At 33.6% G+C, this 18841-nt stretch overlaps 1 protein-coding gene across 2 annotated transcripts in view; it reads right to left on the minus strand.

Annotated features, from left to right (window-relative positions):
* Positions 1-18841, minus strand: part of DYNC2H1 (dynein cytoplasmic 2 heavy chain 1) — a 380690-nt gene that overhangs the window by 296311 nt on the left and 65538 nt on the right. For both annotated transcript variants that reach the window (XM_059068297.2, XM_067038564.1), the window contains exons 35-40: positions 17064-17287; positions 16185-16300; positions 7250-7449; positions 6149-6413; positions 4632-4839; positions 2131-2260 (exon numbers count right to left, since the gene is read on the minus strand). In XM_059068297.2, coding sequence (XP_058924280.1) covers positions 2131-2260; positions 4632-4839; positions 6149-6413; positions 7250-7449; positions 16185-16300; positions 17064-17287 — 1143 coding nt within the window. The remainder of the gene's footprint in view (positions 1-2130; positions 2261-4631; positions 4840-6148; positions 6414-7249; positions 7450-16184; positions 16301-17063; positions 17288-18841) is intronic.

Raw genomic sequence — 18841 nt, forward strand, 5'->3', positions numbered from 1 at the left:
AAGCTATAGAGCAGAGGAAGAGTGTATTCTGAGAAAAGGATAACTCAGATTGAGGGCTCAAGTCTCTTTGAAAAAGGTGACATTTAAGCTAACATTAAAAGAATGAGATCTATCTGACATGCAGAGAACACAGCATATGCAATGGTAAGCCACCGTAGTTAAGGAATTAAAAGACACTTATGCCTGAGTAAGCAAAGGAAGAGCGGTTCAAGTCAGAAAAGTAGGCAAGGGCCAGGGTATGTGCAATTGTATAGGCCGTGGTAAGGAGTGCAAATTTTATTTTCAGTGCCTTTAAACGTTAAGAGAATAAAACGACCCAATTTACATTTAAAAAAAAAAAAACACTCTGCCTGCATAATAAATATTTTTCAAAGAATGGAGAAATAGGTGGAAAAATGGGAAAAAGTGAGGAGATGGGTAGAAATCCAATGGCTTAGGCCATACTAAGAGTTCTAGGCTTTAAAGGCAAGATAAAGGAAACCTACATATTTTCTTCTAGATTGCCTGATTTGCTAAATACAAGAAAGTAAAGCTCTAGTTATGAATAAAATCAGCACTTGAATAGAGCATTCATTATAGTATATCTCTCAGAATCTGAACATGGTGAACAAAGCACAGAATAAAGAAAGAACACTCAACACATGAAAAAACTTTCAAAAAATAACAGGGACCTGACCTCAGAACAGAATTAGTTTATTTTCTAACTGACTCTTTGGTATCCACTCTATGGTTTAATAATTTTATCCTGTTATCATTTCTATAGTCACAACCCCCTTTTTTTTCAATACATTCTATCTAGTGTTATATTTCTCATTCTAACACTAACAGCATGCAAGTAGATGGTCTCAAGGTATTTGCATTGGAAAGCCTTGTTAGGCTCTGTATGTTTTATATTAATGAAATAACAACACACCTACTGAAAAGGTGCTACAAACATAGGTATCAGGTATTTAATTAAGCTCATATACTCTGATTCACTACTCTGTTATTAACAAACTTTGGTTCTGGGGATACAACAAGGACTATAACAGGCTTAGTCCTTGCCCTCAAGGTACTTATAGTTGAATGAAAGCAATTATAATATAGTTGAAGGACACAGTACATTGCTGCAGAAGCACAAAGAGGTAGACAGCCCAGTCATACTGAGGGCTGGTGGGAGTGGTTCTTCCCTGAAGTCTCCAGGGAAACCTATCTCATTTGCGTCATTTCCTCCCAAATCCCTATTCCTCTATCATTCATCCTTACAAAAAAAGTTTAGAAAACTAAAGTGAGATTGCCATTTCTCTATGTGATTTGTTCAACCCCAAGTACTGACCTCTAAATCAAGTTCAGATTAACAATCAGATACTTAAAAAAAAAAAACAACCCTCATTGCTATTTATTTCCTCTATTTTTATATGTTCATCTTTTTTATAAAAGCAATGACATAAAAGAAAAACCAAGAAAATTTGAAAACATCATGTAGATACATGAAAATTGTCTTCTTTTCACGCTAAACTTCTATTCATGCTTCAAATTCAAAATTAAATGTGATCTCCTTTTTTAAAATTCTCCTAGAAGGCAGCAATACTCTCTTCATCTGTTATATTGTGATTATCTTTTTACATGTCATTTTCCCCATGAGACAAACCCTTCGCAGGGATAGTGATTGTCCTGTTAATGTTCACCTCGCAAAGTCTCGTCTAGGGCATCTATTAGATATTCAATAACTTTTTGTTGAATAAACAAATGTTTTAATAATGTTATAAATAACTCACCATTATTTCTCTACTTTAGTATTAACGTCGTTATTTTTAGCATGACATATATGCAGATATTTATTGACACAGTAAAATGTGACAGCAAGATGGGTTTGCTAGTAAAACTCAGAAAGGCATTCCAATGTTCAAGATTTTCAGGTAAGCAGTGCAAGGTATCGTGCATGGAAGAATTAAAGTGTTTTAAGACTAACACAATAAAAAGTTATACCATGAAAATACAGTGGGACAGCAATGAAGACATCTACTCCTCACTCCACCCTCATATTCTGTCAGAGCTCTTATACTAAAAGGCAGTTAAATGTAAACAACATTATACTTCAATCATTATACTTCTTGCCTAAATAATTATGAAATATTATAACTATCTTACCTGCTTTAGAACCCATTGTAAAGCCTTTTCAAAATAATCCCCAATCCAGTTTTCAAGATTATTTCTATATTTAGGAGGCTGGTTCCTCAACCAAGATTTTATCAGAGAATTAAGATCCGTCTCTTCATCGCTGAAACACATTAACAAACATGTAAGAAACTATTTAGAAAGAAACTGTGAATTTACTTTCAAAATAAATTTCTGCTCCGATAAACATTCTACACATGTACTCTGTTAGTATATAAGAATTCACTTTATTTACTTCCATATATGTATGTGTGTATATATTACTTCTACATATATACACATATTGTGTGTATACATTACTTCTATATATATACACACATACATATATATATATTATATGTCATTTTCTATAAAATAAAGCAAATAAATTTCATCTATATCATTATAAGTATAAATTAAAGAAGAATTACACATCTACAAGTTAGCCAAAAAGTGGTCTAAATCCTTCCCACCCAAAGTGTGGTCTACAGAATCCCAAGTCCCATCCCAGACTTAATGAAGCAAAATCTTCACTTTAACAATGTCCCTGGGTGATTCAAATGCACATTAAACTTCAAGTTGCACTGCATCTTAATGCAGATCTTTAAAAGTACTTTTTCTTTTTCTCTGTCCCCCAAAAAGCCAAACACCTAAATTCCCATGCCACTACTGAAACTAGAAGATCATCCTAAAGTAAAATATAATTTTTTTAGCAAAGCATTTAATTATATGAGTAACATCCAATGATTGAAATTAAACATAATATAGACATCTTATTCAAAATTATATGTTGCATATTTATAAAAATTATAGTAAAAACAACTCATAATTAATAATTTTAGAAGTTACAAGGGCTCACAATTTTATCATTTTTCCCATCTTCTACCAGTATTTCATAGCAACAGGAGTAAATACTGAGTCCCTGAATTTCTCCTCCCATATTTCTATCCAGTTTAATAAGCAAAAGAAAAAATGAAAAGATCAAAGGTAAATATTTAAATTACATTTGATAAGCTCAAAACAGAAAAAGCAAAGATGCTAAACTCCTTCAGAATAAAGACTTTGTTGTCACAGTATCTCCTCAGTGCCCATGGCAACTACATGCCTTGGTTTGTCTAAGACAATCTTGATTTATATCAGTTATCCCAGCATAATTAATAGCATTCTCTTTCATTATTAAAAGGTCCTCATTTGGCCTATTGCATAGCAAGTGCAAATATCTGCTGGAGAAATGAATAAAACCTAAAACTAAGGTAAAAGTTAATCAAAAAGCAACTAAAAATAATTAATATGTTTTTGTATTTTACATGAAATCATACATATTCATTATGCCTCTCACAAACAATATCTGGTTCACCAACAATGTTCAAATCCTCTATAGCAATATGTGGCTATACAGGCATATTGCTCTACAATATGGCATTCTACTTACCCCTAATTTCAGTTATATTCTAGCTTATATTATAATTGCTGTTATATTTATATTATCTCCTTTGTGAACGTATGCTCCATAAAGACAAGCTCTTCATAAATATAAGCCCTTCATAACTGTTAGCTTTACTCCTTTCTTGCTGTCTCTTCTAAAATGCCGAACTTAACATCATATAGGTAACGGGCATTCAATAAATATTTTAAAATTTAGTGATAAACTTCCCTTTTATCCTATTCTTCTCACAAGATTATAAGAATACATTTAATAAATAAGATAAATTGTGTGAGATACTGCTACAAAAGCTATAAACCCAAATGCTGTATTATTCTTTAAATAATTAATACATCAAAATATTAATTGGGAGTTTATGGCTAGTTTAATATAAATGTTTCCTACAATATTATCAAAGAAGTAAGCAATTAAATAATTTTGGAAACAATCTGAATGAACTTGATAACTCTATCATGTGTCATATAACATCGAAAATGGTTTCAAATGATTCTAAAAGAGTAGAGAACTTTATACAGACCGATAAATATCAAATTTTAAAACATAAATTCAAAAGGTAAAAGAAAACTTTCTAATTACTCATTTTGGGAAGAAATTGGCTCAAATATCCATGCTCTAGTATGTGACTACTGTATATGAAATCTAAAATCAGTTTATTTATTTTTGCTCTTCAAGCCTCTTCCAAATACACTGAAGAAAGAAAATATTAAGTAAAGAGGTTTCCAATTTGTAAAACTTCTCTGAATTCAATCATAATATTTAAATAAAAGTTATAGAAAAAAGAAGAAAACAAATTAAATACTTGCTCTTTCATTTAAGTAAACAAAATAATTATTTAGTAATTGTGATACAACTACACTGCTGAAATAATTCAACTGCAGTAAACAGGAACTCTCTGAATGAATTAAAACCTAACAAACAAACAAAAAGAAGTTAATAAGAATGAGGAAAACAAGTATTCACACATTACCCATACATCACTTATTTCACTTAGCTGTGAAACCAAAATAATAATTGAAGAATATTCTTATACAGTGTATGCAAATGCTCTCACCTAAGAAAGATCATTCCCATTCTAGATATTGTGGCTGGTGAGGCACAACTTAAATCATGAGTTTCAAATACAAAGTTAACATTTGGGCCAAACTGAATCCTTTCTCCACTGGGCATAGTGAGTAGTCGATTATCATCCAGAACAGAATTCAGAGATTCTATCCATTCGGGGTCAATATCACCATCACAGATTATCCATGAGCTAACATCTGTTTTCAAACAAAAAAAGTAGAGATAAAAATAAATTCAATGATAATAATTAAAAATAAAGAATAAAATAATTATCACTTATTCTTTAGAAGTAATTTCCATATTATTTTATACTTCTGAAGCCGAATATAAAGAACAAAAAGTTGAACAAGTTGAAATTTTTCACGTGAATTTACACAATACAAATGTGTGGAGAACCCATGGGCAATCCTGGCTCAGCTGGTCAGAGACCCAGTTATATACTCTGGAATAAGGCTCTATTTATCTATGAACATATAGAACTGGAATCTCAGTAAAAGAAAACATGGTTTGCAAGACCTAGGTATTTCTATTTCCACAAGCTTGTGAGATATTCCTTAGACTTTTGTCTTCTACCGTGTCACTAGAATGTATGAATGCTTGCTATGTAATACCACTTTTGGAAAATATGAGAAACCTACTCTTCAGTGTCTTACATGAGAAATAAAAAATACACCACCGTCAAATTTCTTTGATATATGAAAAGGTGACTTCAGAGGGGAGAAGCAGTGAACAAGTTGTGTACTCAAGTCTTTCCAAAACAAACTGTTTTTAATACATATTTCCTAAGACGAAAGTGGATTCAAGTTGTTCTTGGACCTTTGAAACAATTCAAAGAAGAAAATATCACCCATAAAAGTGTGAGAAACAAGTACAGGTATATCTGGTTTTTATTTAGTGTGATAATATCAACTACATTGAAAATGAAGACACTATACACTGAAAATCCCTTCCAATGTCTTAAGACATTCTAAACCTTTCATTCACTGGCTTAGAAAAACAACTATTAATTAAATTATGATCTAACAAAAAGTAGGGAGTCTGACCAAGAATTCTGTTAAACACCAAGCCAAAAAATTTAGACCAGAAAGTCTACTATTTTATGACTCAAATTTTCAAAATTATTGAAAGCACTGTATTCAAACTGATAAGTTCAGACACACATACCAATTTTAATCCCAAATAAAAACTTGTTATCTTGCTTATTTATGAGGTATTATAATATCAATTCAGCAATCAAAGATATTATGTTTATTCAGTAAATTAATCTAGCTGTAAACTACGATTCACCCAGATTACTCTCAGTTTCTATTATAATAAAAGTTGCTATGGAGTAACAGGTAAAAATGATAGCATGTCTTCACCCCTCCAAAGTAAAATATCAAAGTAGATCACTATACGGTAGTTTATGGTCATGTATAAGACTTGAAAAGGATAGCATTATAGACAACCTCTATCATCCTCTAAAAATTATTAAATAAATCAGTGAATCACACAATAGAGACCAACCTTGAGGTTCTCGAACTACTTGGCGAGCACTATTTGTCAAAACACCATCAGACCATTCCCTTGTATCCATGTCAATATGGCCTAATAATTGATGTCTAGGCATAGCTTTGGGATTCATGGTATATTGTTTTACCACTTTGCCAATTTTACAAAGTGCTGCCCTTAACATTCTCCAAAGAGTTGATTTTCCAGCACCACTTGGACCAACAATAACAACTCCCATCCTCTGGCGTAATTGTTCATACAATTCTAAAGCCTTCTTGATCTAGTAGAAAAGAAACATGTTCATATATGATTTACAGTGTACAATCATACACAGTTCTACTCTCATTCAATAATAGTTGTTCTATTTCAAACATAAATTAAGTCTTTTATTTCTTCAGTGGAAGATAAAGCCTTAAATAAAAGAATTACTAAATAAATCTGAATATATTTACAACATGATATTTAAATTCATATTTCTTTAAAAAAAAGTATGCTTTCCAAGTTGACAATACAATATGTTCACTATTGTCTTCACTCACTCATTCATTCAAATAAAATATACTCAATATTTTATTCACTTTGCTAATTCATTCATTCATTTATACCCTGTCTCTCAAAAAAAAAAAAAAACCTGAGGTATTCACTTTGAACATGTATTTGTGCTACATAAAAAGACCTACTAAAGTGAAGTTCTCCTAAGAAATTGTCAAAGTTAAACTAAATCATACATAATCAACTATCAAAGACACATATGATCGATCTATTATGTGCCAGGCTCCGTAACAGGCACTAGGAATAAAATGGTAAAAGTGACATGGATCCCACCTTACATAGAGACTACTATCTGGTGAGGGAGAATCAAATACTAATATTAATATTAATCAAATATTAATCAAGTGTGCAACTAAACATTAAATATGTATATACAACAAAGGTAAGGAAAGCACATAGCAAGGGGACCTAATTTGGACTTGAAAATTAGGGAAGGCTTCCATGAGTGAGTAAGATTTAAGTTGGAAGATGAAAGATAAGTTGAAAGATAAAAGATAAAGATAGTTAATAAAGAATTAACTAGGAGAAAGGATCAATATATTATGAAGTATTCTTGACACTTACCTGATTGGATATGATTTCATAATTGGCCTCCTCAAAGACTTGCTTTAATGCAGCATTCAGTTCATCATATTCTACTTCTTTAAAGTCAATTCCAGGAAACACATCTTTAATCAGTGCATCAAACCGAGTGCAATCAGCAAATGTAAACTTTGACATTGTATTAAGCCTCAGTGCTTGTACCACAATATGACTTTCATTAACTAGAGAAAAAGTTTCATTTTAAAATTATTAGTTATGAATCTAATGACTATAAAAAGTTTTTACATGCCTTGATATGCATTATTAGTAATTAAATGATGCACTAGAATTTAGTAACATTTAAAGACATATGCTATCATGTGAATTGGCAAGGTTACTGAACTATCTTTTAACTGCTGAAAAACAAGTATTACTGAGTTTTGGACTATTTTTCATAGAATTTGAATCCCAGGTTACCCAGTCTTTAATTAATAATAAAAATCATTAACACATTTCTTTGCATAGTACTTTACCATTCTGATATAATCCTTATAACAACTGTATAGAATAAGGAAGTATTTCTATTATTATTCCAGTTTTACACATGAGACCATTAAGTCTCTAAGGGTTTAAATGACTTATCTGAGACAGCTCAGCATTAAGTATTATAGGTGGGATTTAATTCCAGACTTAGGTATCTTTCCAAGTACACCAGCATATTTGCCTTGCAGAGATTTTTGTCCTAAAACTAAAAACTAACAAACTGAGCAAAAATCTTTGATCAGTGTTGCTCAAAACTGGTTCATAAATCTATTCTTAAACCAAATGTAAATACTAATATTGCCAGATTCTTATTTTTTCAAGGATATTAGCTTCTAATTGATCAGACACCTATATAAAGTCAAGAAACTATTTTTAGTCTGGTATTTCTCTATAATTGTTTAATATTTCTATCTTTAAATATATATAAAGAGGCTTGACTGCACAAGAGTTTATTTAAAGTACTGAACTCATAAGTAAGCCATCTTTAGTTACTACAAGTATGGTTTATATATTTCATGAAAATCGCTAGAGATAGACAACTGAAAAATGGTAATCTAAGTACTTCAACAAATACCTCATCTGCCCTGGAATATACCAACCTAATAAAAAAGCTGTAGTTTCCTTTTTTAAGTTGTATATTTTGATCATTTAAAGTCCAAATAGGTAATTTTATGTAGTCGTCTTTCTTATGTTATCTTATTTTCGTGGTGATTTAACTTAAATTTTAATAGCAACCTAGAGGCTGAATATTCAGCCTTTCATGAAGGCAAACATCAATTGGTGGGGGTAATAACTTACTTTATATAAATGGGGAAAAAAAGTGGTAACGTATAAAAAAATATGCATGAGTCCATACTGATCTAAATAAATGATTTAATAAATACATCATGGAAAAGAAGAGACAAATCTTCTTTACGGAAGAGTTTCAAATAATATATGCAGATACTCCCCCCTTCTGAGAGGTGGAGCTTAATCCTTGCCTCCCCACTTTCAAGGTGAGCTAGATTTAGTAACTGGCTTCCAAAGAAGAGAGCAGGGAAAGTGGAAAATAACAACTCTACACTAGAGAAACCTGGCAAACATTAACATAAGTAATGAAGGTGAACATCACCAGTGATGTCAAATGGTTATTATGTACCCACTAAAATGACTTAAAAAGGGCACTCCACCTCTGCAGTATTTTTTTCCAAATGTTCACAACTCAATCAAATCATGAGTTAAATATCAGAAAAAAAAACCCAGACTGAGGAAGAGTCTACATGATATCTGACTAGGACCCTGTCAGGGTCATGAATACAAAAACAGACTGAGAAACTGTCACAGAGCAGAGGAGACTTAAGGAGACATGACAACTTAATGCAACACAGCACCCTAGATTCAATCTTGGAACAGAAAGAGGACATTAATGATAAAGCAGGTGAAATCCAAATAAAGTCTGAAGCTTAGTTAATAGTAATGTACCAGCCTCAGTTTCCCAGTTTTGACAAATGTACCACAGCAAATAAGAGGTAAATGATGGAAATGCTAACTTTGCAACTTTACTGTAATAAATCTAAAATTATTCTGTGTTCAGAGGTACTTTGGGGACTTCCCTGGTGGTCCAGTGGGTAAGACTCCACACTCCCCAACACAGGAGGCCTGAGATCATTCCCTGGTTGGGGAACTAGATCCCGCATGCATGCTGCAACTAAGAGTTCACATGCTACAACTAAGAAACCCACATGCCACAACGAAGAAGCTCACATGCCGCAACTAAAGAGCTCGCATGCTGCAACTAAAAGATCCCGCATACCACAACAAAGATCCTGCGTGCTGCAACTAAGACCCAGAGCAGTTTAAATAAATTAATTAATCTAAAAAAAGGTACTTTTTTGTAATCTTAAAATATTTTTTTTAATGGGTAATTTTGGAGCCTGAACCAAGATGGGGGAGTAGAAGGAGGTGCGTGAGAACACGACAATCGTAACTAACTGCAGAACAGTCAGCAACAGGAAGACATTGGAACTCACCAAAAAAGATACCCCATATACAAAGACAAAGGAGAAGCCACAATGAGATGGTAGGAGGGGCACAATCACAGTAAAATCAAATCCCATAACTGCTGGGTGGGTGACTCACAGACTGGAGAACACTTATACCACAAAAGTCCACCCACTGGAGTGAAGGCTCTGAGCTCCACAACAGGCTTCCGAACCAGGGGTTCCAGCAACGGGAGGAGGAATTCCTAGAGAATCTGACATTGAAGGCTAGCAAGATTTGATTGCATGACTCTGACAGGACAGGGGGAAACAGAGACTCCACTCTTGGAGGGCACACACAAAGTAGTGTGCACATCGGGACCAAGGGGAAGGAGCAGTGACCCCAGGAGAGACAGAACCAGACCTACCTGCTAGTGTTGGAGGGTATCCTGCAGAGGTGGGGGGTGGCTATGGCTCATCATGAGGACAATGGCACTGGCAGCAGAAGTTCTAGGAAGTACTCTTTAGCATGAGCCCTCCCAGAACCTGACATCAGCCCCACCAAAGAGCCTGCAGGCTCAAGTGTTGGGTCGCCTCAGGCCAAACAACCAACAGGGAGGGAACCCAGCCCCACCCATCAGCAGTCAGGTGGATTAAAGTTTGACTGAGCTCTGCCCACCAGAGCAACAGCCAGTTCTACCCACCACCACTCCCTCCCATCAGGAAACTTGCACAAGCCTCTTACATAGCCTCACCCACCAGAGGGCAAACAGCAGAAGCAAGAAGGACTACAATCCTGCAGCCTGTGGAGGAAAAACCACATTCACAGAAAGATAGACAAGATGAAAAGGCAGAGGGCTATGTACCAGATGAAGGAAAAAGATAAAACCCCAGAAAAACAACTAAATGAAGGGGAGATAGGCAACCTTCCATAAAAAGAATTCAGAATAATGATAGTGAAGATGATCCAGGACCTCAGAAAAACAATGGAAGCAAAGATCGAGAAGATGCAAGAAATGTTTAACAAAGACCTAAAACAAAGAACAAGCAAAAAGATTGAAAAATACAATAACTGAAATGAAAAATACACTAGAAGGAATCAATAGCAGAATAACTGAGGCAGAAGAACGGATAAGTGACCTGGAAGACAGAATGGTTGAATTCACTCCCACAGAACAGAATAAAATAATAAGAATGAAATAAATTAAGACAGAATAAGAGACCTCTGGGACAAGATTAAACACAACACCATTCACATTATAGGGGTCCCAGAAGGAGAACACAGAGAGAAAGGACCTGAGAAAATATTTGAAGAGATTATAGTCAAAAACTTCCCTAACATGGGAAAGAAAATAGCCATCCAAGTCCAGGAAGCGCACAGAGTCCCATACAGGATAAACCCAAGGAGAAACATGCTTAGACACATAATAATCAAATAGGCAAAAATTAAAGACAAAGAAAAATTATTGAAAGCAACAAGGAAAAAATGACAAATAACATAGAAGGGAACTCCCATAAGGTTAACAGCTGATTTCTCAGAAGAAACTCTACAAGCTAGAAGGGAGTGGCATGAAAAAGTGATGAAGGGGAAGAACCTACAGCCAAGATTACTCTACCTGGCAAGAATCTCAGTCAGATTGGATGGAAAAATCAAAAGCTTTACAGACAAGCAAAAGCTAAGAGAATTCAGCACCACCAAACCAACTCTACAACAAGTGCTAAAGGAACTTCTCTAAGTGGGAAACAGGAGAGAAGGACCTACAAAAACAAACCCAAAACAATTAAGAAAATAGTCATAGGAACAAACATATTGACCTTAAACGTGAATGGATTAATGCTCCAACCAAAAGACACACGCTTGCTGAATGGATACAAAAACAACACCCATATACATGCTGTCTACGAGAGACACACTTCAGACCTAAGGGACACATACAGACTGAAAGTGAGGGGATGGAAAAAGATATTCCATGTAAATGGTAATCAAAAGAAAGCTGGAGTAGCAATACTCATATCAGATAAAATAGACTTTAAAATAAAGAATGTTATAAGAGACAAGGAAGGACACTACATAATGATCAAGGGATCAATCTAAGAAGATAAAACAATTGTAAATATATAGGCACCCAACATAGGAACACTTCAATACATAAGGCAACTGCTAACAGCTATAAAAGAGGAAATTGACAGTAACACAATAATAGTGGGGAACTTCAACACCTCACTTACACCAATGGACAGATCACCCAAAGTGAAAATAAATAAGGAAACAGAAGCTTTAAACGACACAATAGACCAGAGAGATTTAATTGATAATTATAGGACATTCCATCCTAAAACAGCAGATTACACTTTCTTCTCAAGTGCACATGGAACATTTGGCAAGATACATCACATCTTGGGTCACAAATCAAGCCTCAGTAAATTTAAGAACATTGAAATCATATCAAGCATCTTTTCTGACCACAATGCTATGAGATTAGAAATGAATTACAGGGAAAAAAATGTAAAAAACACAAACACATGGAGACTAAACAACATGTTACTAAATAACCAAGAGATCACTGAAGAAATCAAAGAGGAAACCAAAAAATACCTAGAGACAAATGACAATGAAAACATGATGATCCCAAACCCATGGGATGCAGCAAAAGCAGTTCTAAGAGGGAAGTTTATAGCTATACAAGCCTACCTCAAGAAACAAGAAAAATTTCAAATAAACAATCTAACCTTACACCTAAAGGAACTAGAGAAAGACGAACAAAGAAAACCCAAAGTTAGCAGATGGAAAGAAATAATAAAGAGCAGAGAAGAAATAAATGAAATAGAAACAAAGACAACAATAGCAAAGATCAATAAAACTAACAGCTGGTTCTTTGAGAAGACAAACAAAATTGATAAACCATTAGCGAGACTCATCACAAAAAAGAGGTAGAGTACTCAAATCAATAAAATTAAAAATGAAAAAGAAGTTACAACAGACATTGCAGAAATACAAAGCATCCTAAGAGACTACTACAAGCAACTCTCCGCCAATAAAATGGATAACCTGGAAGATATGTACAAATTCTTAGAAGGGTATAATCTTTCAAGACTGAACTAGGAGGAAATAGAAACTATGAACAGACCAATCACAAGTAATGAAATTGAAACTGTGATTTAAAATCTTCCAAAAAGCAACAGTCCAGGAGCAGATGGCTTCACAGGTGAATTCTATCAAACATTAGAGAAGAGCTAACACCCATCCTTCTCAAACTCTTTCAAAAAACTGTAGAGAAAGGAACACTCCCAAACTCATTCTTTGAGGGCACTATCACCCTGATACCAAAACCAAACAAAGATACTACAAAAAAAGAAAATTACAGACTAATATCACTGATGAATATGGATGCAAGAAACCTCAACAAAATACTAGCAAACAGAATCCAATAACACATTAAAATGATCATACACCATGATAAAATGGGATTTATCCCAGGGATTGAAGGATTATGCATTATACGAAAATCAATCAATGTGATACACCATATTAACAACTGAAGAAGAAAAACCATATGATCATCTCAATAGATGCAGAAAAAGCTTTTGACAAAATTCAACACCCATTTATGATAAAAAACTCTCCAGAAAGTGCGCATAGAGGGAACCTACCTCATCATAATAAAGGTCATATATGACAAACCCACAGGAAACATCATTCTCAATGGTGAATAACTGAAAGCATTTCCTCTAAGATCAGGAACAAGACAAGGATGTCCACTCTCACCAATATTATTCAACATAGTATTACAAGTCCTAGCCACAGCAATCAGAGAAGAAAAAGAAATAAAAGGAATCCAAATTGGAAAAGAAGTAAAACTGTCACTGCTTGCAGATGACATGATACTATACATAGAGAATCCTAAAGATGCCAACAGAAAACTACTAGAGTTAATCAATGAATTTGGTAAAGTTGCAGGATACAAAATTAATGCACAGAAATCTCTTGCATTCCTTTATAGTAATGATGAAAAATCTGAAAGAGAAATTAAGGAAACACTCCCATTTACCATTGCAACAAACAGAATAACATACCTAGGAATAAACCTACCTAGGGAGACAAAAGATCTGTATGCAGAGAAACTTCTTGCATTCCTTTATAGTAATGATGAAGAATCTTAAAGAGAAATTAAGGAAACACTCCCATTTACCACTGCAACAAAAAGAATAAAATACCTAGGAATAAACCTACCTAGGGAGACAAAACACCTGTGTGCAGGAAACTATAAGACACTGATGAAAGAAATTAAAGATGATACCAACAGATGGAGAGATGTTCTTGGATTGGAAGAATCAATATTGTGAAAATGACTATCCTACCCAAAGCAATCTATAGACTCAATGCACTCCCTATCAAATTACCAATGGCATTTTTTACAGAACTAGAACAAAAAATCTTAAAATTTGTATGGAGACACCAAAGACCCTGAATAGCCAAAGCAGTCTTGAGGGAAAAAAGCGGAGCTGGAGGAATCAGATTCCCTGACTTCAGACTATACTACAAAGCTACAGTAATCAAGACAATATGGTACTGGCAGAAAAACAGAAACATAGATCAATGGAACAAGATAGGAAGTCCAGAGATAAACCCATGCACCTATGGTCAGCTAATCTATGATGAAGGAGGCAAGGATATTCAATGGAGAAATGACAGTCTCTTAAATAAGTGGTGCTGGGAAAACTGGACAGCTACATGCAAAAGAATGAAATTAGAACACTCCCTAACATCACACACAAAAATAAACTCAAAATGGATTAGAGACCTAAATATAAGACCGGATACTATAAAACTCTTAAAGGAAAACATAGGAAGAACACTCTGACAGAAATCACAGAAAGATCGTTTTTGATCCACCTCCTAGAGTAATGGAAATAAAAACAAAAATAAACAAATGGGACCTAATTAAACTTCAAAGCTTTTGCACAGCAAAGGAAACCATAAACACGACGAAAAGACAACCCTCAGAATGGGAGAAAATATTTGCAAACGAATCAACGGACAAAGGATCAATCTCCAAAATATATAAACAGCTCATGCAGCTCAATATTAAAGAAACAAACAACCCAATCCAAAAATGGACCGAAGACCTAAATAGACATTTCTCCAAATAAGACATACAGATGGCCAAGAAGCACATGAATAGCTGCTCAACATCACTAATTATTAGAGAAATGCAAATCAAAACTACAATGAGGTATCACCTCACACCAGTTAGAATGGGCATCATCAGAAAATCTACAAACAACAAATGCTGGAGAGAGTGTGGAGAAAAGGGAACTCTCTTGCACTGTTGGTGGGAATGTAAATTGATACAGCCACTATGGAGAACAGTATGGAGGTTTCTTAAAAAATCTAAAAACAGAATTACCATATGATCCAGCAATTCCACTATGGGGCATATACCCAGAGAAAACCATAATTCAAAAAGACACATGCACCCCAATGTTCATTGCAGCACTATTTACAATAGCCAGGTCATGGAAGCAACCTAAATGCCCATCGACAGACAAATGGATAAAGAAGTTGTGGTACATATATACAATGGAATATTACTCAGCCATAAAAAGGAATGAAATTGGGTCATTTGTAGAGATGTGGATGGATATGGAAACTGTCATACAGAGTGAAGTAAGTCAGAAAGAGAAAAGCAAATATCGTATATTAACAGATATATGTGGAACCTAGAAAAATGGTACAGATGAACCGGTTTGAAGGGAAGAAATTGAGACACAGATGTAGAGAACAAACGTATGGACACCAATGGGGGAAAGCGGCCAGGGGCGGTGGTGGGGGTGGTGGTGTGATGAATTGGGAGATTGGGATTGACATGTATACACTGATGCATATAAAATTGATTAATAAGAACCTGCCTGTATAAAAAAATAAATTTAATTTAATTTAAAAAAATTTTTTTAAAAAGTAAAAGGGTAATTTTGTCTGGTATACTATCTTTGAAAGAGAAAATCTCCATGTGTTTCTAAGGTTTCTGTTCTTGTTTTAAGACTAGACAAATTTTCAGACTCTATTCCAGACCTACAGATTCAGGAACTTTGGGCATCGGGTCCAACATTCTGTGTTTTAACAAGCCTCTAGGTGACTGTTAAAGATTGAGCACAAGTGGACTAGACTATTCCTCTATATACCACAACTAGAAATATTTAATGCATGTTTAAAAGTTATGATCAGACATAGGTAAAAATTAGGGAAAATCTCAATAAATTATGGACTTTATTAAAAAATTATGAATCAATGTTGGTTCATTAGTTTCAATAAATGTACAATACTAATGTAAGATGTTAACAACAGGAGAAACTGGGAGAACATAATATTCAGAAACCCTCTATACTATATGTATAACTTTTATATAAATCTAAAACTATACTAAATTCAAACTTAGTTTTAAAAATAAGATTATATTTGGCATAATGAATCATACCTTTTTGTTTAACACCAATTTTCTTCAGCTGTCTAAGAAGATTTCCACTTCCTCTCAGAACTGTCTTCAAAGCTCTCAAACCCCAGTCATAATGTTGCTGAGGTGTCAAAAGTTCTCTTAGGTAAAGACATGGAAATCATAAATCATCAAATAGCTATAAGAAATTATTCTTGTAATCATATTAAAAGAAATACAGAATCTAACTACTAACACATAGAAATAAGTCCTAATATTACATTAGTTTATAAAAAGGAACCAAGCAACACAAAATAATCACTGAAGTAAAATGTTAAAGATGGATGGTTCTCAAGCATCAGGATAAACCTTTCACAAACTGGCTATCATCTTAATGAAGACACTAAATGATAACCACCTGTTACTTTTATTCATAAAGTGTTTAATTGATCCATCTTGCTCTCAATCTCTGACACTCTAGTTCTATCTCTTAAGTAATATGGACCAGAATTCTAGGTTGCCCAAAGAAGCTAAGTCAATCTCTATTACTAGAAATCAGACATAAAAAAAAAAATTGTGAAAGATTCCCTCCAAAGAACAGTAGGCTTTGAGTGGTCAGCTGGTAAATTAGTAAGTATCATTTAGCTGGAGTACTCCAATAAAACTATTTTGCAGAAAAAAAGTGAAATTTGAATTAATAGTATTTATGAAAAACAAGCAGTTTTGAGCCAGATGTTTCTATAATTCAAACTAAAATCTTTCTTACCAACACCTTGAGTACAATACAAAATTGTACTTATGAAAATCACCAATATGAAAATCACTGAATAGGTAAATTGGACAAATGTGAAAAAAGGTCATTAATAACCCTGATCAATCATTGGAACTACAAAATATTAAAATATTTAAAACAGGAAAACTCACCTGGATAGATTGAAGACAGCTACCAATTTTCTGCCCAACACCTTAGCATCTTTAAAGCCTTCTGAATAGAGAATAACTTCTGCAATAAGCTCATTGTCTGGACGAGACATGGCTACTGGCCTGAAAAGCTGTTTAAGATTATCAGGCAGTTTTTGTCTTCCTCCATAACCTTTTCCAGCAGGATTCATAGTGATAAAAATTCCAGAATTAGAATTTATTTCTACCTGGAATATTAATTTAAAACATAGGCATCAAATATTTGAAACATATAACTATAAAACATATTGCAAACTATAACTATAAAACATATTGCAAACATCAAATATTTGAAACTATAACTATAAAACATATTGCAAAACATATTTCTACACATATATCTTATAACTTAGCAAAAAGCAAGCACTAGTGTGCTAAACATCTCCTTACTCAACATATAATAAACTCCTTAGGAACTACACTACTTTATAGAGGCTCTTTATAATCAGTTTTTTGAGGCTGAAAGTTTAAGTGATGGTAACTAGTTTGAATGTCTATTCATTCATTCAACATATGTTTACTAAAAGCCTTCCTTGTGTGAGGCACTTTGCTAAGTACACAGAGACAACACAACTCTGAAGTCACTAATAGTTTATGCCCTTCTGGAGTTTATAGTCTAGTGAATATTAGAAAGAAGCAATCATAGTTAATAAATGCTATGACAGCAAAGAGCAAAATATCATGAGAGTATCTAATAGGAGCATTTTCAACAAAGCACTAAGAATAGAAAAGCAGAATTATAATGTGTAAACAATGAATGGGCAATTAGGAAGTAGAAATACCTAGAGTAAAAAACCTGGTTATAAAGGAAAGAAAACAAAAAGTGTGGTTGGAAGGAAAGATGAATTAAGGGAAGGTTTGCTTATGTTTTAATTATACTAAACATTATATTACAGTATCATTATATCTAATATAATATTATATATTATCAAGAAGGACAATATGCGATTATGTTTAAAAGCCAATTAGAAATGAGTAGAAGGACAGAGATAATTCTGAAGAGAAGGTCCCTGGGAAGCAGATTCCAAAGTATAGATGGAAAAATTAGTTTGAGTTGGGAAAAAGGAAAATTTTTCTTTCTAAGAGGAGGAAATGACAAAAAATGAACAGGGAAGAAAATAAATTTTGATGACAGAGAGGTAAAAACTGAAGAATTTCTCTTTTCTTTTTTGTGAAGAAAGAGTTGAAACATCATGTAAGTAAGTAACAGGCAAGTTAGAACTGGTCCTACTTTCTTGGTCTACCCTGAAACTCTTGTATTGGGAAAATGTTATTATGGAGAAGAGGATAATTTCACAGTTCTTTCAACTTTCAGTGTATTCACCATTACACATTATATAGAGAAATCTATGTTTTATATACAAATAAGTTTCAAGTTCTAATGACTTGAATATATACCTCTTATGGGGAGAAGTGAGCAACAGAAGAATAGTTAAGTATTTATTGTTTTAAGATTCATATAGAATAGTGATTAAAAACATGAATTTCAGAATTAGACAGACGTGGGTTCAATTTCCAGCTCCACTTCTGACGTTTAACCTCAAGCCCTAGTCTCCTCATCCATAAAGTTAAAAAAATATAATAGTACCTAACTCAAAGGATTGTTATGAGTACTAAATGAAACAATGCATAAAAGCACTAAGCACAGTGGCATAGAGTGTTTGATAAATGTTAGCAAATACTATTATAACTGGATTATTCAATATCAAAAGTTTGAAGATGAATGGTGGAAATGGGACCCC

The sequence above is a fragment of the Kogia breviceps genome, chromosome 7 (assembly GCF_026419965.1).
Source record: "Kogia breviceps isolate mKogBre1 chromosome 7, mKogBre1 haplotype 1, whole genome shotgun sequence".
Lineage (NCBI taxonomy): Eukaryota > Metazoa > Chordata > Mammalia > Artiodactyla > Physeteridae > Kogia > Kogia breviceps.